Source organism: Haematobia irritans, chromosome 1 (assembly GCF_050003625.1).
Source record: "Haematobia irritans isolate KBUSLIRL chromosome 1, ASM5000362v1, whole genome shotgun sequence".
In the NCBI taxonomy this organism is placed as follows: Eukaryota; Metazoa; Arthropoda; class Insecta; order Diptera; family Muscidae; genus Haematobia; species Haematobia irritans.
In genome coordinates this window covers 59,571,469-59,595,193 of record NC_134397.1, presented here as the reverse complement: position 1 = coordinate 59,595,193, position 23,725 = coordinate 59,571,469, and the positions used below count along the sequence as shown (strand labels likewise).

At 27.5% G+C, this 23,725-nt stretch overlaps 1 protein-coding gene across 1 annotated transcript in view; it reads right to left on the bottom strand.

Moving 5' to 3' along the window:
• Positions 1 to 9,199: 9,199 nt before the first annotated feature.
• The window catches only part of cv-d (vitellogenin-like lipoprotein), an 88,310-nt gene continuing 73,784 nt past the window's right edge, over positions 9,200 to 23,725 (bottom strand). Inside the window, exons 14-18 of the mRNA XM_075290529.1 lie at positions 14,326 to 14,469; positions 14,080 to 14,256; positions 10,168 to 10,417; positions 9,754 to 10,102; positions 9,200 to 9,667 (exon numbers count right to left, since the gene is read on the bottom strand). Of these exons, the coding sequence (XP_075146644.1) occupies positions 9,490 to 9,667; positions 9,754 to 10,102; positions 10,168 to 10,417; positions 14,080 to 14,256; positions 14,326 to 14,469 (1,098 nt within the window). The 3' untranslated portion in view covers positions 9,200 to 9,489. The remainder of the gene's footprint in view (positions 9,668 to 9,753; positions 10,103 to 10,167; positions 10,418 to 14,079; positions 14,257 to 14,325; positions 14,470 to 23,725) is intronic.

Sequence of the window (23,725 nt, the reverse complement as noted above, 5' to 3'; positions counted from 1 at the left end):
AAATAAAATTTTGACAAATATTTCTATGGAAATAAAATTTTGACAAAATGTTCTATAGAAATAAAATTTTGACCAAATTTTCTATAGAAATAAAATTTTGACAAAATTTTCTATAGAAATAAAATCTTGGCAACATTTTTTATAGAAATAAAATTTTGACAAAATTTTCTATAGAACTAAAATTTTGGCAACATTTTCTATAGCAATAAAATTTTGACAAAATTTTCTATAGAAATAAAATTTTGACAAAATTTTCTATAGAAATAAAATCTTGGCAAAATTTTCTATATTAATAAAATTTTGAGAAAATGTTCTATAGAAATAAAATTTTGACAAAATTTTCTATAGAAATAAAATTTTGACAAAATTTTCTATAGAAATAACATTTTAACAAAATTTTCTATAGAAAAAAAATTTTGATAAAATTTCCTTGAGAAATAAAATTTTCTATAGCAATAAAATTTTGACAACATTTTCTACAGAAATAAATTTTGACAAAATTTTCTATAGAAATAAAATTTTGACAAAATTTTCTATAGAAATAAAATTTTGACAAAATGTTCTATAGAAATAAAATTTTGACAAAATTTTCTATAGAAATAAAATTTTGACAAAATTTTCTATAGAAATAAAATCTTGGCAAAATTTTCTATAGAAATAAAATTTTGACAAAATTTTCTATAGAACTAAAATTTTGGCAACATTTTCTATAGCAATAAAATTTTGACAAAATTTTCTATAGAAATAAAATTTTGACAAAATTTTCTATAGAAATAAAATCTTGGCAAAATTTTCTATAATAATAAAATTTTGAGAAAATGTTCTATAGAAATAAAATTTTGACAAAATTTTCTATAGAAATAACATTTTAACAAAATTTTCTATAGAAATAAAACTTTGACAAAATTTTCTATAGATCTAAAATATTGACAAAAGTTTATATAGAAATAAAATTTGACAAAATTTTCTATAGAAATAAAATTTTGATAAAATGTCCTAGAGAAATAAAATTTTGATAAAATTTTCTATAGAAATAAAATTTTGGCAAAATTTTCTACAGAAATAAATTTTGACAAAATTTTCTATAGAAATAAAATTTTGACAAAATTTTCTATAGAAATAAAATTTTGACAAAATTTTCTATAGAAATAACATTTTAACAAAATTTTCTATAGAAATAAAACTTTGACAAAATTTTCTATAGATCTAAAATATTGACAAAAGTTTATATAGAAATAAAATTTGACAAAATTTTCTATAGAAATAAAATTTTGATAAAATGTCCTAGAGAAATAAAATTTTGATAAAATTTTCTATAGAAATAAAATTTTGGCAAAATTTTCTACAGAAATAAATTTTGACAAAATTTTCTATAGAAATAAAATTTTGACAAAATTTTCTATAGAAATAAAATTTTGACAAAATTTTCTACAGAAATAAATTTTGACAAAATTTTCTATAGAAATAAAATTTTGACAAAATTTTCTATAGAAATAAAATTTTGACAAAATTTTCTATAGAAATAAAATTTTGACAAATTTTCCTATAGAGATAAAATTTTGACAAATTTTTCTATAGAGATAAAATTTTGACAAAATTTTCTATAGAAATAAAATTTTGACAAAATTTTCTATAGAAATAAAATTTTGACAAATTTTTCTATAGAGATAAAATTTTGACAAAATTTTCTATAGAAATAAAATTTTGACAAAATTTTCTATAGAAGTAAAATTTTGAAAAATTTTTTTATAGAAATAAAATGTTGACAAATATTATAGATATAAAATTTTGATAAATTTTTCAATAGAAACAAAATTTTGACAAAATTTTCTGTGGAAATAAAATTTTGACAAAATTTTCTACAGAAATAAATTTTGACAAAATTTTCTATAGAAATAAAATTTTGACAAAATTTTCTATAGAAATAAAATTTTGACAAAATGTTCTATAGAACTAAAATTTTGACAAAATTTTCTATAGAAATAAAATTTTGACAAAATTTTCTATAGAAATAACATTTTGACAAAATTTTCTATAGAAATAACATTTTAACAAAATTTTCTATAGAAATAAAACTTTGACAAAATTTTCTATAGAAATAAAATTTTGATAAAATTTCCTAGAGAAATAAAATTTTGATAAAATTTTGGCAAAATTTGCTACAGAAATAAATTTTTAAAAAATTTTCTATAGAAATAAAATTTTGACAAAATTTTCTATAGAAATAAAATTTTGATAAAATTTTCTATAGAAATAAAATTTTGACAAAATTTTCTATAGAAATAAAATTTTGACAAAATTTTCCGTAGAAGTAAAATCTTGACAAAATTTTCGATAGAAATAAAATTTTGACAACATTTTCTATAGAAATATAATTTTGACAAAATCTTCTATAGAAAAAAAATTTTGACAAAATCTTCTATAAAAATAAAATTTTGACAAAATTTTCTATAGAAATAACATTTTGACAAAATTTTCTATAGAAATAAAATGTTGCTATAGAAGTAAAATTTTGACAAAATTTTCTATAGAAATAAAATCTTGACAAAATTTTCTATAGAAATAAAATTTTTACAAGATGTCTATAGAAATAAAATCTTGACAAAATTTTCTATAGAAATAAAATTTTGACAAATATTTCTATAGAAATAAAATTTTGATAAAATTTTCTATAGAAATAAAATTTTGACAAAATTTTCTACAGAAATAAAATTTTGACAAATTTTTCTATAGAGATAAAATTTTGACAAAATTTTCTATAGAAATAAAATTTTGACAAAATTTTCTATAGAAATAAAATTTTGACAAAATCTTCTATAGAAATAACATTTTGACAAAATTTTCTATAGAAATAAAATTTTGACAAAATTTTATATAGAAATAAAGTTTGACAAAATTTTCTATAGAAATAAAATTTTGATAAAATTTCCTTGAGAAATAAAATTTTCTATAGCAATAAAATTTTGACAAAATTTTCTACAGAAATAAATTTTGACAAAATTTTCTATAGAAATAAAATTTTGACAAAATTTTCTATAGAAATAAAATTTTGACAAAATGTTCTATAGAAATAAAATTTTGACAAAATTTTCTATAGAAATAAAATTTTGACAAAATTTTCTATAGAAATAAAATCTTGGCAAAATTTTCTATAGAAATAAAATTTTGACAAAATTTTCTATAGAACTAAAATTTTGGCAACATTTTCTATAGCAATAAAATTTTGACAAAATTTTCTATAGAAATAAAATTTTGACAAAATTTTCTATAGAAATAAAATCTTGGCAAAATTTTCTATAATAATAAAATTTTGAGAAAATGTTCTATAGAAATAAAATTTTGACAAAATTTTCTATAGAAATAACATTTTAACAAAATTTTCTATAGAAATAAAACTTTGACAAAATTTTCTATAGATCTAAAATATTGACAAAAGTTTATATAGAAATAAAATTTGACAAAATTTTCTATAGAAATAAAATTTTGATAAAATGTCCTAGAGAAATAAAATTTTGATAAAATTTTCTATAGAAATAAAATTTTGGCAAAATTTTCTACAGAAATAAATTTTGACAAAATTTTCTATAGAAATAAAATTTTGACAAAATTTTCTATAGAAATAAAATTTTGACAAAATTTTCTATAGAAATAACATTTTAACAAAATTTTCTATAGAAATAAAACTTTGACAAAATTTTCTATAGATCTAAAATATTGACAAAAGTTTATATAGAAATAAAATTTGACAAAATTTTCTATAGAAATAAAATTTTGATAAAATGTCCTAGAGAAATAAAATTTTGATAAAATTTTCTATAGAAATAAAATTTTGGCAAAATTTTCTACAGAAATAAATTTTTACAAAATTTTCTATAGAAATAAAATTTTGACAAAATTTTCTATAGAAATAAAATTTTGGCAAAATTTTCTACAGAAATAAATTTTGACAAAATTTTCTATAGAAATAAAATTTTGACAAAATTTTCTATAGAAATAAAATTTTGACAAAATTTTCTACAGAAATAAATTTTGACAAAATTTTCTATAGAAATAAAATTTTGACAAAATTTTCTATAGAAATAAAATTTTGACAAAATTTTCTATAGAAATAAAATTTTGACAAATTTTCCTATAGAGATAAAATTTTGACAAATTTTTCGATAGAGATAAAATTTTGACAAAATTTTCTATAGAAATAAAATTTTGACAAAATTTTCTATAGAAATAAAATTTTGACAAATTTTTCTATAGAGATAAAATTTTGACAAAATTTTCTATAGAAATAAAATTTTGACAAAATTTTCTATAGAAATAAAATTTTGAAAAAATTTTTTGTAGAAATAAAATGTTGACAAAAATTTCTATAGAAATAGAATTTTGACAAAATTTTCTATAGAAATAAAATTTGGACAAAATCTTCTATAGAAATAAAATGTTCTATAGAAATAAAATTTTAACAAAATCTTCTATAGAAATAAAATTTTGACAAAATTTTCCATAGAAGTAAAATCTTGACAAAATTTTCGATAGAAATAAAATTTTGACAAAATTTTCTATAGAAATATAATTTTGACAAAATCTTCTATAGAAATAAAATGTTCTATAGAAATAAAATTTTGACAAAATCTTCTATAAAAATAAAATTTTGACAAAATTTTCTATAGAAATAACATTTTGACAAAATTTTCTATAGAAATAAAATGTTGCTATAGAAATAAAATTTTGACAAAATTTTCTATAGAAATAAAATTTTGACAAAATTTTCTATAGAAATAAAATTTTGATAAAATTTTCTATAGAAATAAAATTTTGACAAAATTTTCTATAGAAATAAAATTTTGACAAAATTTTCCGTAGAAGTAAAATCTTGACAAAATTTTCGATAGAAATAAAATTTTGACAACATTTTCTATAGAAATATAATTTTGACAAAATCTTCTATAGAAAAAAAATTTTGACAAAATCTTCTATAAAAATAAAATTTTGACAAAATTTTCTATAGAAATAACATTTTGACAAAATTTTCTATAGAAATAAAATGTTGCTATAGAAGTAAAATTTTGACAAAATTTTCTATAGAAATAAAATCTTGACAAAATTTTCTATAGAAATAAAATTTTTACAAGATGTCTATAGAAATAAAATCTTGACAAAATTTTCTATAGAAATAAAATTTTGACAAATATTTCTATAGAAATAAAATTTTGATAAAATTTTCTATAGAAATAAAATTTTGACAAAATTTTCTACAGAAATAAAATTTTGACAAATTTTTCTATAGAGATAAAATTTTGACAAAATTTTCTATAGAAATAAAATTTTGACAAAATTTTCTATAGAAATAAAATTTTGACAAAATCTTCTATAGAAATAACATTTTGACAAAATTTTCTATAGAAATAAAATTTTGACAAAATTTTATATAGAAATAAAGTTTGACAAAATTTTCTATAGAAATAAAATTTTGATAAAATTTCCTTGAGAAATAAAATTTTCTATAGCAATAAAATTTTGACAAAATTTTCTACAGAAATAAATTTTGACAAAATTTTCTATAGAAATAAAATTTTGACAAAATTTTCTATAGAAATAAAATTTTGACAAAATGTTCTATAGAAATAAAATTTTGACAAAATTTTCTATAGAAATAAAATTTTGACAAAATTTTCTATAGAAATAAAATCTTGGCAAAATTTTCTATAGAAATAAAATTTTGACAAAATTTTCTATAGAACTAAAATTTTGGCAACATTTTCTATAGCAATAAAATTTTGACAAAATTTTCTATAGAAATAAAATTTTGACAAAATTTTCTATAGAAATAAAATCTTGGCAAAATTTTCTATAATAATAAAATTTTGAGAAAATGTTCTATAGAAATAAAATTTTGACAAAATTTTCTATAGAAATAACATTTTAACAAAATTTTCTATAGAAATAAAACTTTGACAAAATTTTCTATAGATCTAAAATATTGACAAAAGTTTATATAGAAATAAAATTTGACAAAATTTTCTATAGAAATAAAATTTTGATAAAATGTCCTAGAGAAATAAAATTTTGATAAAATTTTCTATAGAAATAAAATTTTGGCAAAATTTTCTACAGAAATAAATTTTGACAAAATTTTCTATAGAAATAAAATTTTGACAAAATTTTCTATAGAAATAAAATTTTGACAAAATTTTCTATAGAAATAACATTTTAACAAAATTTTCTATAGAAATAAAACTTTGACAAAATTTTCTATAGATCTAAAATATTGACAAAAGTTTATATAGAAATAAAATTTGACAAAATTTTCTATAGAAATAAAATTTTGATAAAATGTCCTAGAGAAATAAAATTTTGATAAAATTTTCTATAGAAATAAAATTTTGGCAAAATTTTCTACAGAAATAAATTTTTACAAAATTTTCTATAGAAATAAAATTTTGACAAAATTTTCTATAGAAATAAAATTTTGGCAAAATTTTCTACAGAAATAAATTTTGACAAAATTTTCTATAGAAATAAAATTTTGACAAAATTTTCTATAGAAATAAAATTTTGACAAAATTTTCTACAGAAATAAATTTTGACAAAATTTTCTATAGAAATAAAATTTTGACAAAATTTTCTATAGAAATAAAATTTTGACAAAATTTTCTATAGAAATAAAATTTTGACAAATTTTCCTATAGAGATAAAATTTTGACAAATTTTTCGATAGAGATAAAATTTTGACAAAATTTTCTATAGAAATAAAATTTTGACAAAATTTTCTATAGAAATAAAATTTTGACAAATTTTTCTATAGAGATAAAATTTTGACAAAATTTTCTATAGAAATAAAATTTTGACAAAATTTTCTATAGAAATAAAATTTTGAAAAAATTTTTTGTAGAAATAAAATGTTGACAAAAATTTCTATAGAAATAGAATTTTGACAAAATTTTCTATAGAAATAAAATTTGGACAAAATCTTCTATAGAAATAAAATGTTCTATAGAAATAAAATTTTAACAAAATCTTCTATAGAAATAAAATTTTGACAAAATTTTCCATAGAAGTAAAATCTTGACAAAATTTTCGATAGAAATAAAATTTTGACAAAATTTTCTATAGAAATATAATTTTGACAAAATCTTCTATAGAAATAAAATGTTCTATAGAAATAAAATTTTGACAAAATCTTCTATAAAAATAAAATTTTGACAAAATTTTCTATAGAAATAACATTTTGACAAAATTTTCTATAGAAATAAAATGTTGCTATAGAAATAAAATTTTGACAAAATTTTCTATAGAAATAAAATCTTGACAAAATTTTCTATAGAAATAAAATTTTGACAAAATTTTCTATAGAAATAAAATTTTGACAAAATTTTCTATAGAAATAAAATCTTGACAAAATTTTCTATAGAAATAAAATGTTGACAAAAATTTCTATAGAAATAGAATTTTGACAAAATTTTCTATAGAAATAAAATTTGGACAAAATCTTCTATAGAAATAAAATGTTCTATATATAAATCTTCTATAGAAATAAAATTTTGACAAAATTTTCCATAGAAGTAAAATCTTGACAAAATTTTCGATAGAAATAAAATTTTGACAAAATTTTCTATAGAAATATAATTTTGACAAAATCTTCTATAGAAATAAAATGTTCTATAGAAATAAAATTTTGACAAAATCTTCTATAAAAATAAAATTTTGACAAAATTTTCTATAGAAATAACATTTTGACAAAATTTTCTATAGAAATAAAATGTTGCTATAGAAATAAAATTTTGACAAAATTTTCTATAGAAATAAAATCTTGACAAAATTTTCTATGGAAATAAAATTTTTACAAAATGTCTATAGAAATAAAATTTTGTCAAAATTTTCTATAGAAATAAAATTTTGACAAAATTTTCTGTAGAAATAAAATTTTGACAAAATTTTCTATAGAAATAAAATGTTCTATAGAAATAAAATTTTGACAAAATCTTCTATACAAATAAAATTTTGACAAAATTTTCTATAGAAATAACATTTTGACAAAATTTTCTATAGAAATAAAATGTTGCTATAGAAATAAAATTTTGACAAAATTTTCTATAGAAATAAAATCTTGACAAAATTTTCTATAGAAATAAAATTTTTACAAAATGTCTATAGAAATAAAATTTTGACAAAATTTTCTATAGAAATAAAATTTTGACAAAACTTTCTATAGAAATATAATTTTGACAAAATCTTCTATAGAAATAAAATGTTCTATAGAAATAAAATTTTGACAAAATCTTCTATAAAAATAAAATTTTGACAAAATTTTCTATAGAAATAACATTTTGACAAAATTTTCTATAGAAATAAAATGTTGCTATAGAAATAAAATTTTGACAAAATTTTCTATAGAAATAAAATTTTGACAAAATTTTCTATAGAAATAAAATTTTGACAAAATTTTCTATAGAAATAAAATCTTGACAAAATTTTCTATAGAAATAAAATTTTTACAAAATGTCTATAGAAATAAAATTTTGTCAAAATTTTCTATAGAAATAAAATTTTGACAAAATTTTCTGTAGAAATAAAATTTTGACAAAATTTTCTATAGAAATAAAATGTTCTATAGAAATAAAATTTTGACAAAATCTTCTATAAAAATAAAATTTTGACAAAATTTTCTATAGATATAACATTTTGACAAAATTTTCTATAGAAATAAAATATTGCTATAGAAATAAAATTTTGACAAAATTTTCTATAGAAATAAAATCTTGACAAAATTTTCTATAGAAATAAAATTTTTACAAAATGTCTATAGAAATAAAATTTTGACAAAATTTTCTATAGAAATATAATTTTGACAAAATCTTCTATAGAAATAAAATGTTCTATAGAAATAAAATTTTGACAAAATCTTCTATAAAAATAAAATTTTGACAAAATTTTCTATAGAAATAAAATTTTGACAAAATTTTCTATAGAAATAAAATTTTGACAAAATTTTCTATAGAAATAAAATTTTGACAAAATCTTCTATAGAAATAACATTTTAACAAAATTTTCTATAGAAATAAAATTTTGACAAAATTAGGCTATAAAAATAAAATTTTGACAAAATTTTTTATAGAAATAAAATTGTAACAAAATTTTCTATAGAAATAAAATTTTGACAAAATTTTGAAAAAAATATCTCAAAAGAAATAAATGACTACATCAATTGTAATGCTAAATATTATTTTATTATATGAATGTAGATTATTTATTACAAAGTGTTTAAACTAATTTTTTAATATAATTATCTCTCATGTCCATTGAGAGCTATAATATTTAGAAAAATTTACATTTCATATAAATTTACTGTTAGTTCTAAGTTAATATTCAAATTTATATTTTTTTAACTACTAATAAAAGAGAAACTTTTAAAATAAATTCAATGAAAATAAAAAATATGTATATATTCGATAAGTGAAGCCTAATTATCAGAATATCTGAAGAGGCATTAACACCTCACACACAAAGTGTATAATTGCGCATGCTATTCAAGGGTTTGCTGCATAGACCACACATTTTATTCTTATACACTGAGAATATTTCCAAATTTAAAATATTCAACATGTCAAATTGTATGGTGGAAGGCATTAAATTATTTTCCACAATTAAAATATTTTGCTCGTTTACTTCGACCCTGCAAAAAAAGAGATAAAAACAAATACAAAATTTATTAGCTCTTAGCACATAAATCAATAGAATGGCTTGGGGTTCTATACTAACCTAAAATCGAAATTATTGCCCTCCTCGGGGTATTGATATGGCTTAGCTCGCACATCCACAGTTTTCTCATCATCATTCAGGGTTATCCATACGGGAGCCTTGTCATCGGTATTATTGGTTGATTTGAATGTTATATAATTCTCTCCAATGTAGACCTTTAGGCCATAATTGGAACTTAAACTATTTTCCACAGAGGGCATTAGGAATACGGCCATTTCACGCAAAGGACTACAATCAGCAGCCAAGAGGGTTTGACAATTCTCTGCCTTGGTAACCTTATGATAATCAGCCAAATCAATTAGGTAATCATCAAAGCTATTGATCATGCCATTGATAACAGAGCAAGAACCTAAAAGAAAAAACTCGTTTAAATCGTTTTAAAACCCCCAACATTTTTAATTTCGGTGTACTAACGTTTCACTCCTGAATCATAGAGAATCTCATGCGAGGCATCATATTTCGAATCCAATTTTTGCAAAAATGGTATGTGATATATTCGTGTTTGCACACCGTTAACCTCGATTGTTAACCAGAAGTAATCATTGGGAGAATTTATGGACAAATGGATTTCTTTGCTCATTTCTAAGCGATCAACTTTTTGCGATGAAAACGACGAAACAAAATGATCCAAACGACTAGACCAGAAATCAAACCATTCGGGCATCTGAAAGAGATACAAAATATTATTGAAGTTTTCTACACTGAAAAAAAAACTATTGAGTTAATATGAGGGATTATTATACCCTCCACTATAGGATGGGGTGTATATTTACTTTGTCATTCCGTTTGAAACACATCGAAATATTGCTCTAAGACCCCATAAAGTATATATTCTGGGTCGTGGTGAAATTCTGAGTAGAGGTGTGCACGTGACACGAAATTGTCGTGACTCACGCAACGGCGTGAGTGTGCGTGAGCGTGATTAACAAACCAAAATGTCGTGCATGAGCGTGAGTCTCGAAAATATTATCTTCGTGAGTGTGCGTGAGTAAAGATTTACGCTCACGAAAATAATCCTGCTCACCAACATAAAACGCTTAAGAGTTAAATTCATTTACAATTTTAGTGACACCTGGGATGTTAAGAGTGTTATTACACTCTCGATTTTAATAATGCTCATGTTTTCAGACGCGTCTCTAAGGTAAATTACACAAAAAATTGTTCGTGAGTCACTACATTTTTCGTGAATCACGGTATTTTTCGTGAGTCACGACATTTTCGTGCGTGAGTGTGCGTGAGTACAAATTTTCTTTTCGTGAGTGTGCGTGAGTCCTACCAAACAATATCGTGCGTGAGTAAGATTTTTCCGTCCTGAGTGTGCGTGAGCGTGAGTAAAATATTACTCACATGCACACCTCTACTCCCGACTATACTATTTGAGCTACTAGTATTCGTGGTTTTTACCCAATTTGTCTGAAATTGTAATTCTAGAGGACCATTAAGAGGTATTTCGAAAATGGTCAGTATCGGTCCATGTTTTGGTATAGCCCTCATATAGATCTACCTCCCGAATTCATTTCTAGTACTTCTAGAATCCGGCTGACCACAAAAAGGTCAGCTGAATATGGTGTGTTTTGGTTTGGTATAGCCCCCACATGGACCGATCTCTCGATTTAACGCCTAGAAACCGTAGTTTTTATCCGATTTGCTGGAAAATGTAAATATAATGCTATGGTAGACCCTAAAAAATCTGTGTAAATATGCTTTTATTTTTACCGATCCATTTGGTAAGGCATCGATATAGACCGATTTCTCTACTTGGGGGTTCACCCAAAGAAAAAATATTTTCCTTCAGAATGCAATTTCAGACAAACGAAATTCCCCTTAGGTTAGGTTAGGTTATGTGGCAGCCCGATGTATCAGGCTCACTTAGACTATTCAATCCATTGTGATACCACAGTGGTGAACTTCTCTCTTATCACTGAGTGCTGCCCGATTCCATGTTAAGCTCAATGACAAGGGACCTCCTTTTTATAGCCGAGTCCGAACGGCGTTCCACATTCCAGTGAAACCACTTAGAGAAGCTTTGAAACCCTCAGAAATGTCACCAGCATTACTGAGGTGGGATAATCCACCGCTGAAAAACTTTTTGGTGTTCGGTCGTAGCAGGAATCGAACCCACGACCTTGTGTATGCAAGGCGGGCATGCTAACCATTGCACCACGGTGGCTCCCAAATTCCCTTTTCGTATAAAGTATTTTCGTTTAGAACAAATTAATCCGTATATGCTCTCTAACAACCATGCAAAAATTGCTCCACATCGGTCCATAATTATATACAGCCCCCATATAAACCGATCACCAGATTTAACATCCGGAGGCTCTTGGAAGACCAAAATTCATCTGATTCAGTTGAAATTTGGTACGTAGTGTTAATATATGGCCACAAACACCAATGCAAAAATTGGTCGAAATCGGTCTATAATTATATATAGCCCCCATATAAACCGATCCCCAGATTTGACCTCCGGATCCCCTTGGAAGAGCAAAATTCATCCGCTTCGGTTGAAATTTGGTACGTGATGTTAGTATATGGTATCCAACAACCATGCCGGAATTGGTTCATATCAGTCCATAATATATATAGCCCCCATATAAACCGGTCCCCAGATTTGACCTCCGGTGCTTTTTGGAGAAGCAAAATTCATCCGATCTGGTTGAAATTTGGTACGTGGTGGTAGTATATGATATTTAATAACCATGCCAAAAGTGGTCCATATCAGTCCATAATCATATATAGCCACCATATAAAGCGATCCCGAGATTTGGTTTTGGAGCCACTCGGAGGAGCAAATTTCATCCGAGTCAGTTGAAATTTGGTACGTTGGGCCAGTTGTTATATGGTCGTTAACAACCATGCCTAACTAAGTCCATATCGGTCTATAGTTATATATAACCCTCAGATAAATCGATTTCCAATCACACAAAAATTGGTCCATATCAAGTTCATAATTGTATATAGCCCCCATATTTCAATTCTGGCTCTCTACGTATCGTGCAAAAAGTCCATTTCGATTCGTTATTATTTGTAGACCTACCTATACATAACTTTTTTGTCTAACTATATCACGTATGGACTAACTCACAATTTAGAAAACGATATGTTTTAAGATACCACAACCCAAGTAATTCGATTGTGGATGACAGTCTTTCGTTGAAGTTTCTACGCAATCCATGGTGGAGGGTACATAAGATTCGGCCTGGCCGACCTTACGGCCGTATATACTTGTATTATTTTTTTAATCCAACATGGAGAGTATATGAGTTTCTGTCCAGGAAAGTTAGTTTGGGGACACCGTGGTGCAATGGTTAGCATGCCCGCCTTGCATACACAAGGTCGTGGGTTCGATTCCAAAAAGTTTTTCAGAGGTGGATTATCCCACCTCAGTAATGCTGGCGACATTTCTGAGGGTTTCAAAGCTTCTCTAAGTGGTTTCACTGCAATGTGGAACGCCGTTCGGACTCGGCTATAAAAAGGAGGTCCCTTGTCATTGAGTTTAACATGGAATCGGGCAGCACTCAGTGATAAGAGAGAAGTTCACCAATGTGGTATCACAATGGACTGAATAGTCTAAGTGAGCCTGATACATCGGGCTGCCACCTAACCTAACCTAGTTTGGGGACATGAGCCAGAAAAATATTGCTGGAAATAGACGACTTCCAAACGACATCTATTGACAAAATAGGAAAAGATTTTCGATTACTCAATATATGGTTCCACTCAATTCTGAAAAATATCATCTCTTTCCGTTCAGATTTTATACAGTCCCCAAAAATATGTCAAATTCCAGCACCAAAAAAATTCTTATTGGAGTAGATCGACGAGTATTCCAGATATAATATTGGGACCAAGATGTCGCTTCGGGGCCCAAGCGCAGATTTCCACTTTGTTCTGTGTAATATTTTTTTACGGAGCCGGGTTCCGATGCCCCCTCTTTTAAGACAAGTATAAACTATTTTTTGTTCTTTTTTTCAAATCCAAAATGGAGAGTATACGATTTGCTGTCTAGGAAAGCTAGTTTGGGGACATGAGCTGGAGATAGACGACTTCCAAACGAAATCTATTGATTCTAATACTTATTATAAGATATATATCTTTTTGTATTAGGAAACCAAATAAATAAATGAAATAGGAAAAGATTTCCGATTACTCGATATATGGTTCCGCTCAATTCTGAAAAAATCATCCCCTTCCGTTCAGATTTTATTGTGTCCCCGAAAATATGCCAAAATCCACCAATATGGTTATTACAAACGGCTTTAGTTCCTTTTTACTTGTTACCAAATCTAATCGACCTAAGATGATGGTTTTATTCTTAATACTTACATGATTGAATTGAACATCCATATCATATTTGGTAACCGATGTGAAATTCTCAAAATTACTTCTCTTACAGTATTTCGATGTGGGTATTGGTGTGAATTTTAATACTTCCTTGGGACAAAAACCAGTATCCGTTAGAGGATTATCCGACAGCAAGAATTCTCGAGCATGATCAGAGGGCTAGTAAATATACATAAATTGAATGAATGGATATTTTATTTTCAATTCCATAGAAATGTATGAACTTACCCCAGCTCTACTAGTGAATGTTATACTGGATCCAAGGACAGGACATTCATTATCAGTTGTAGCATTTCCAAATAGTATAGAACCCATTAAAGTATGAGGTCGTTTGGTAAATACCAGCGGAGCATATGTGATATTAACACAAGCCTGGAAGAAGAAACATGAGCTGGTTAGAAATATATTTATAATATATTTAATATAAATTTATAAATAAACGAACGTAATAGCAAAGTTTTGCAGGTTTGTATGATTAAAAAAAAAAGTATACAAAAAAAATATGTTTTGGGTACTCGGAGGCTACAAAGCAGTCGGTATGAGCCGACATATCCGACGTAGGCGTCGACTAACCAAAAATAGTCGCCGTTGACTAAATTCGCCTGAATTTAAAGACACGCAGTTCACACAATATTAAGTGCAAAATTCTTTAAACCTAAAAAAATTTAATTAAACGAAAGTTCATAATCATTTCTTTAGAATTTTGTTTTTCCTTAAATTAAGGATACGAATCTTTGAAATTTGCATCTTCGAAGTAAGGTGAACTTTCATTAAAAAAAATCTTTAAATAAACTAAGACATTGAAGCTGGAGTACAGTTAAAAAAATACTTCAAATATAGGATGAGAATTATATGGATTTTTCATTTTTTTAATTAAGAAAACATTTCCCAACCATTTTGAAAAAAAAAATTTCGTTTCCATACACCATAAAAGCAATCAGTAATGATAGGCTAATAACTTAGCCATTATATCATTGCATATACTACAGTACACTGGGTACTTCGTACAACAGAAGTCTCGAATGCGCACCACTTTTTAAAACCCAAATGAATGCACAAAACAACAAAAAAATTTTTACTTCAAAACAATTGTTTGTATACATTCCATTTTCTAAAAGTTTGCTTCTTAATCATTAACATTAAAGTCAATGTTTTTCTCAGTGTAGCAAAAAACAAGCCCGCGGTTAAACACACGACCCTCTGTGTAATTTAGCTAACAACGCACAATGTCTTTAAATCTGCTTATATGTGTCCAACAAACTGACCTATAAACAGAATTGCTCTGTTTATAGGTCAGTTTGTTGGGCACACATAAGCAGATTTAAATAAACTTCGTTCAACGAAAACGAAACATCTTAGCTGCAAACGGTAGACCCTCACGAATTATAAAAAGTAAAATAATGTAAATAAAACAAGTATATAATGTAAATAAACAAGTATATGTACCCTCCACCATGGATTGCATAGAAACTTGTACTAAAGTCTGTCATCCACAATCGAATTACTTGTGTTGCGGTAACACTTGCCGATGGCAAGGTATCTTAAAACTTCTTAACACCGTCTTCTCAATTGTAAATTAGTCCATACGGGGGATATATTAAACAAAAAAGGCCGATTAAATACGTACATAATTCCGTTTGACAAAATTTTCTATAGAAATAAAATGTTGACAAAATTTTCTATAGAAATAAAATTTTGACAAAACTTTCTATTGAAATAAAATTTTGACAAAATTTTCTGTAGAAATAAAATTTTGACAAAATTTTCTATAGAAATAAAATTTTGACAGAATATTCTATAGCAATAAAATTTTGACAAAATTTTCTATTGAAATAAAGGGTGATACGGTCAAAATTTGGTCAATATAAACTTGACGTATTTCTTTCAATTTTGCATTTAAAACACCTGAACACCCCTCATTTTGAAGGTGTGTGTGTGTAGAATGTTGCCCCTATTTTGATTTTGGAATTCACTCTTCAGTTGTCAAAATGCCGTCCAAGCAAGAAGAGCAGCGTATCAAAATTTTGCTCGCGCATCGCGAAAATCCGAGCTACTCGCACGCAAAGCTGGCAAAATCGCTAAAAGTTGCCAAATCTACCGTTACAAATGTAAATAAAGTGTTTGGGGAACGTTTGTCGACAGCCAGGAAGTCTGGATCGGGGGAAATCGAAAACCGGAAGCCGCTGAGACGACAAAGAGAGTTGCCGGTAGTTTCAAGCGAAACCCTAACCTCTCTCTCCGAGATGCCGCAAATAAGCTGGGTGTATCGTCTACAACCGTGCATCGAGCCAAAAAACGAGCCGGACTATCGACTTACAAGAAGGTAGTGACTCCAAATCGCGATGATAAACAAAATACGACGGCCAGCCTCCGGGATGTACACGACGATGCTGACGAAGTTTGACTGCGTGGTAATGGACGACGAAACCTACGTCGAAGCCGACTACAAGCAGCTTCCGGGACAGGAGTTTTATACGGCAAAAGGAAGGGGAAAGGTAGCAGATATTTTCAAGCACATAAAACTGTCAAAGTTCGCAAAGAAATATCTGGTTTGGCAAGCCATCTGTACCTGTGGCTTGAAAAGCAGCATTTTCATAACTTCTGGGACTGTCAACCAAGAAATTTACGTGAAAGAGTGCTTGAATAAACGTCTGCTGCCTTTCCTGAAGAAACACGGTTGTTCCGTACTGTTTTGGCCGGATTTGGCATCTTGCCATTACGGTAAAAAGGCCATGGAGTGGTACGCCGCCAACAACGCGCAGGTGGTTCCCAAGGACAAGAACCCTCCCAACACTTCAGAGCTCCGCCCAATTGAGAAATACTGGGCTATTGTCAAGCGGAACCTAAAGAAGACCAAAAAAACTGCTAAGGACGAGCAGCAGTTCAAGGCAAATTGGCTTTCTGCGGCGAAGAAGGTGGACAAGGTGGCTGTACAAAATCTGATGGCAGGTGTCAAGCGTGAGACCCGGCAATTCGGATTTGGAAAAGCGAAAGCCTAACTGAATATTTTTCCTGAATTTTATACTAATTGAACTTGAAACAGAAATTTAATTTGATTTTTTAAATAAACGATTTAACCGATTTACACGCGTTTTCCCTTGACCAAATTTTGACCGTATCACCCTTTAAAATTTTGACAAAATTTTCTATTGTAATAAAATTTTGACAACATTTTCTATAGAAATAAAAATTTGACAAAATTTTCTATAGAAATAAAATTTTGACAAAATTTTCTATAGAAATAAAATTTTGACAAAATTTTCTATATAAATAAAATGTTGAAAAATTTTCTATAGCAATAAAATTTTGACAAATTTTCTATAGAAATGAAATTTTGACAAAATTTTCTATAGAAATAAAATTTTGACAAAATTTTCTATAGAAATAAAATGTTGACAAAATTTTCTATAGAAATAAAATTTTGACAAAATTTTCTACAAAAATAAAATTTTGACAAAACTTTCTATTGAAATAAAATTTTGACAAAATTTTCTGTAGAAATAAAATTTTGACAAAATTTTCTATAGAAATAAAATTTCGACAAAATATTCTATAGCAATAAAATTTTGACAAAATTTTCTATAGCAATAAAATTTTGACAAAATTTTCTACAGAAATAAAATTTTGACAAATTTTTCTATATGTTAGAAATATAATTTTGACCAAATTTTCTATAGAAATAAAATCTTGAAAAAAATTTGTATTGTAATAAAATTTTGACAACATTTTCTATAGAAATAAAAATTTGACAAAATTTTCTATAGAAATAAAATTTTGACAAAATTTTCTGTTGGAAATAAAATTTTGACAACATTTTCTATATAAATAAAATTTTGACAAATTTTTCTATAGCAATAAAATTTTGACAAAATTTTCTATATAAATAAAATTTTGACAAGTTTTTCTATAGCAATAAAATTTTGACAAAATTTTCTATAGAAATAACATTTTGACAAAATTTTCTATAGAAATAAAAACTTGAAAAAATTTTGTATTGTAACAACATTTTGACAAAATTTTCTATAGCAATAAAATTTTGACAAACTTTTCTATAGAAATAAAATTTTGACAAAATTTTCTATAGAAATAAAATTTTGACAAAATTTTCTATAGAAATGAAATTTTGACAAAATTTTCTATAGAAATAAAAACATGAAAAAAATTGTATTGTAATAAAATTTTGACATTTTCTTTAGAAATACAATTTTTACAAAATTTTCTATAGAAATAAAATTTTTACAAAATTTTTTATAGAAATAAAATCTTGACAAAATTTTCTATAGAAATGAAATTTTGACAAAATTTTCTATAGAAATAAAAACTTGAAAAAAAATTGTATTGTAATAAAATTTTGACAACATTTTCTTTAGAAATAAAATTTTTACAAAATTTTCTATAGAAATAAAATTTTTACAAAATTTTTTATAGAAATAAAATCTTGAGAAAATTTTGCATAATAATAAAATTTTGACAAAATTTTCTATAGAAATAAAATTTTGGTAGATTTTTTTTGGATCGACTATATATAACTATAGACCGATATGGACCAAGTTTGGCATGGTTGTTAGCGGCCATATACTAGCGCAATCTATCAAATTTCTCAACATACCAAATTTCAACCAGAACCAGACCAGAAAAATTAATTAAAATTTGCTAATCAAATCAATTATTTTTTAATCAAGTATTTCTTTGATGCCCAATTAAAACTATGATTGGTACTACCACTATGGTTAGTAATTGAAGACATTTCATTTAAAAAATTAATAGGATCAATTATTTTTGTGATTTAAAACATTAATTGAGTTTTGCAATCGAAATCATCAAATGTTTGATTGAATCCTTAATCCTTAAATTAAAATTTGAAAATATTTTTTTACTTCTAATTAATTCTGTGATTGACACTATCAGTTGACGTGCAAAGGCATATTAAGCCTGGTATCATCATGGTGGTTCCCTTATAAATTATACAAAAACAAGTAAGGAAATTCTAAAGTCGGGCGGGGCCGACTATATTATACCCTGCACCACTTTGTAGATCTAAATTTTCGATACCATATCACATCCGTCAAATGTGTTGGGTGCTATATATAAAGGTTTGTCCCAAATACATACACTTAAATATCACTCGATTTGGACAGAATTTGATAGACTTTTACAAAATCTATAGACTCAAAATTTAAGTTGGCTAATGCACTAGGGTGGAACACAATTTTAGTAAACAATTATGGGAAACATTTTAATCTGAAGCAATTTTAAGGAAACTTCGCAAAAGTTTATTTATGATTTATCGCTCGATATATATGTATTAGAAGTTTAGGAAAATTAGAGTCATTTTTACAACTTTTCGACTAAGTAGTGGCGATTTAACAAGGAAAATGTTGGTATTTTGACAGTATTTTTGCCGAAATCAGAAAAACATATATATGGGAGCTATATCTAAATCTGAACCGATTTCAAATTTGGCACACATGACTATACTACTAATTTTACTCCTAGTGCAAAATTTCAACCAAATTGGGCCAAAACTCTGGCTTCTGGGGCCATATAAGTCCATATCGGGCGAAAAATATATATGAAAGCTATATCTAAATCTGAACCGATTTCAATCAAATTTGGCACACGTGACTATACTACCAATTGTACTCCTTGTGCAAAATTTCAAGCTAATCGGGATAAAACTCTGGCTTCTGGGTCCATATAAGTTCATATCGGGCGAAAGATATATATGGGAGCTATATCTAAATCTGAACCGATTTCTTCCAAAATCAATAGGGTTCTATTCTGACCCAAATTAGGAACATGTGCCAAATTTGAAGGCGATTGGACTTAAATTGCGACCTAAACTTTGATCACAAAAATGTGTTCACAGACAGACGGACGGACGGACAGACGGACAGACTGACATGGTTATATCGACTCAGGGACCCACCCTGAGCATTATTGCCAAAGACACCATGTGTCTATCTCGTCTCCTTCTGGGTGTTACAAACATATGCACAAACTTATAATACCCTGTTCCACAATGTGGTGCAGGGTATAAAAAATAATTTTCCTTTCTTCCATTATGATTACGTCCATGCATTTGCGAGTATTGGATTCACTCTTTTTATACCCTCCACCATAGGATGGGGGGTATATTAACTTTGTCATTCCGTTTGTAACACATCGAAATATTGCTCTAAGACCCCATAAAGTATATATATTCTGGGTCGTGGTGAAATTCTGAGTCGATCTAAGCATGTCCGTCCGTCTGTTGCAATCACGTTAACTTCCGAACGAAACAAGCTATCGACTTGAAACTTGGCATAAGTAGTTGTTGTTGCTGTAGGCCGGATGGTATTGCAAATGGGCCATATCGGTCCATAATTATATATAGCCCCCATATAAAACGATACCCAGATTTGACCTCCGGAGGGTATCGGAGGAGCAAAATTCATCCGATCCGGTTGAAATTTGGTACGTGTTGTTAGTTTATGACCTCCAACATCCATGCAAAAACTGGTCCATATCGGTCCATAATTATATATAGCCCCTATATAAACCGATCTTCAGATTTGACCGCCGGAGTCTATTGGAGGAGCAAAATTCATCCGATACGGTTGAAATTTGGTTCGTGGTGTTTGTATACGGCCTGGAAAAATCAAGCAAAAATAATATATAAACCGATCTCCAGATTTGATCTCCGGAGGCTATTGGAGGAGCAAAATTCATCCGATACGGTTGAAATTTGGTACGTGGTGTTTGTATACGGTTTGGAACAATCAAGCAAAAATATGTCCATATCGGTCAATAATTATATATAGTACCCATATAAACCGATCTCCAGATTTGATCTCCGGAGGCTATTGGAGGAGCAAATTTCATCGGTTCCAGTTGAAATTTGGTACGTGGTGTTTATATACGGGCTGGAACAATCAAGCAAAAATTGGTCCATATCGGTCAATAATTATATATAGTACCCATATAAACCGATCCACAGATTTGACCTCCGGAGCCTCTTGCAGAAGCAAATTTCATCGGATCCAGTTGAAATTTGGTACGTGGTGTTAGTATATGGTCTGCAACAATCATGCAAAAATTTGTCTTTATCGGTCGATAATTATATATAGCCCACATATAAGCCGATCCCCAGATTTGACCTGCGGTGGCTTTTGGAGAAGCAAAATTCATCCGATCTGGATGAAATTTGGTACGTGGCTTAAGTATATGGTCCCTAACAACCACGCAATAATTTATTCATATCGGTCCATAATTATATAGTACCCATATAAACCGATCCCCAGATGTGACCTCCGGAGCCTCTTGGAGGAATAAATTTCATCCAATCCGCTTGAAATTTGGTACATTGTGCTAGTATATGGTCGCTAACAACCATGCCAAAAGTGGTCCATATCGGTCTATAATTATATATAGCACCCAGATAAATGTATCTCTAATCACACAAAAATTGGTTCATATCGGTTTATAATTGTTTATAGCCTCCTTAAAAAGCGACCCCATCTTTCAATTCGGCTCTCTAATTACCGCTACAAAAGACTATCATTCACAATGAATTATATTTTGGATGACAGTCTTTAGTAGAAGTTTCTTCTCAATCCATGGTGGAGGGTGCATAAGATTCGACCTAGCCGAACTTACGACCGTATGTACTTATTTTCCATTCATTCACATATAGTGGTAATTTTCATTCTTTCCAGTAACAAGTGTGTTTGCGTGTATATCCTTAATGGTGTCATGGTGATTTTTCAATGTAGTATTGCTATGTGTCCGCATGTCCCAGATCCTTTCAAATAAGACAGACATACTTAACAACATGTGAACAACTCGAGATAATGTGTTCGACATGGTTAATGTGGGTGATTTGGAAGATGTTGTAGAGGCCCTTAAATTGTTATTATCCAAAATAAATGGTGTCTGCATTCGACTCTTTTTTATACACTAAAATTTTTTTGACTTTATATGAGAGATTATGCCAAACTAACCTCAATATACACAATCTTCTCTAAAATTTAAAAGAAAGTTCATAACAATTGCTCAACATAAAAAAATTAATTTACGTCCCTCCATTAAAATCGTATGCCATTGAAGTAAGGCAAATGTTCCTGGGGCAGTCTAGTTTTTGGTGGGGCCCTTAAAAAAATCCTTCCCTGCTTAGTTTAAAAAAATAAATACTTGTGGCTTCGAATGTCTTTGATTTTCGTTTGTATTATTTTCTGTCTTCATTATTTTTATTTCAGAAAGAAAGAAATCAGGATTAAAGCACATTCTTATACACTCCAGAAACTTTACTTATCCACGTATTTTAGTATTGATATGTGTGCTCCTTATATAAATATTAGGAAATTAAGACTGTGGGCACATAAAACCAAAAATAGCGAACCCAACATCAAGGAAATTTAAGTTTTATTTTAGGAAATTTTAACTAAAGTATTTCAGTGAAAAACAAGTATATACGGCCGTAAGTTCGGCCAGGCCGAAGCTTATGTACCCTCCACCATGGATTGCGTAGAAACTTCTACTGAAGACTGTCATCCACAATCGAATTACTTGGGTTGCGGTAACACTTGCCGATGGCACGGTATCTCAAAACTTCCTAACATAGTCTTCTAAATTGTAAGTTAGTCCATACGTGGTATATATTAGACAAAAAAGGTGGATTAAATACGTATATAATTAAGTTTAAAGTTTCTATAGAAATAAAATTTGGACAAAATAAAATTTTAACAACATTTTCTATAGAAGTAAAATTTGGAAAAAATGTTCTATAGAAATAAAATTTTAAAAAAATTGATATGGACCAATTTTTGTGTGATTGGGGATCGGCTTTATATAACTATAGACCGATGTGGACCAATTTTGGCATGGTTATTAGCGGCCTTATACTAACACCATGTTCCAAATATCAACCGGATCGGATGAATTTTGCTCCTCCAACAGGCTCCGGAGGACAAATCTGGGGATCGATTTATATGGCGGCTATATATAATTATTGACCGATATGGACCAATTCTTGCATGGTTGTTACAGACCATATACTAACACCACGTACCAAATTTCAATCGGATCGGATGACTTTTGCTCCTCTAAGAGGGTCCGGAGGTCAAATCTGGGGATCGGTTTATATGGGGGCTATATATAATTATGGGCCGATGTGGACCAATTTTTCATGGTCATTAGAGAACATATACCAACACAGCCGGATCGGATGAAATTTGCTTCTCTTAGAGGCTCCGAAAGCCAAATCGGGGGATCGGTTTATATGGGGGCTATATATAATTATGGACCAATGTGGACCAATTTTTGTGTGGTTGTTAGAGACCATATACTAACACCATGTACCAAATTTCAGCTGGATCGGAAGAAATTTGCTTCTCTTAGAGCAATCGCAAGCCAAATTTGGGAGTCCGTTTATATGGGGGCTATACGTAAACGTGGACCGATATGGACCAATTTTGGCATGGTTGTTAGAGACCATAACTAACACAATGTACTAAATTTCAGCTGGATCGGATGAAATGTGCTTCTCTTAGAGTCCCCACAAGCCAAATTTGGGGGTCCGTTTATATGGGGGCTATACATAAAAGTGGACCGATATGGTCCATTTGCAATACCATCCGAACTACATCAA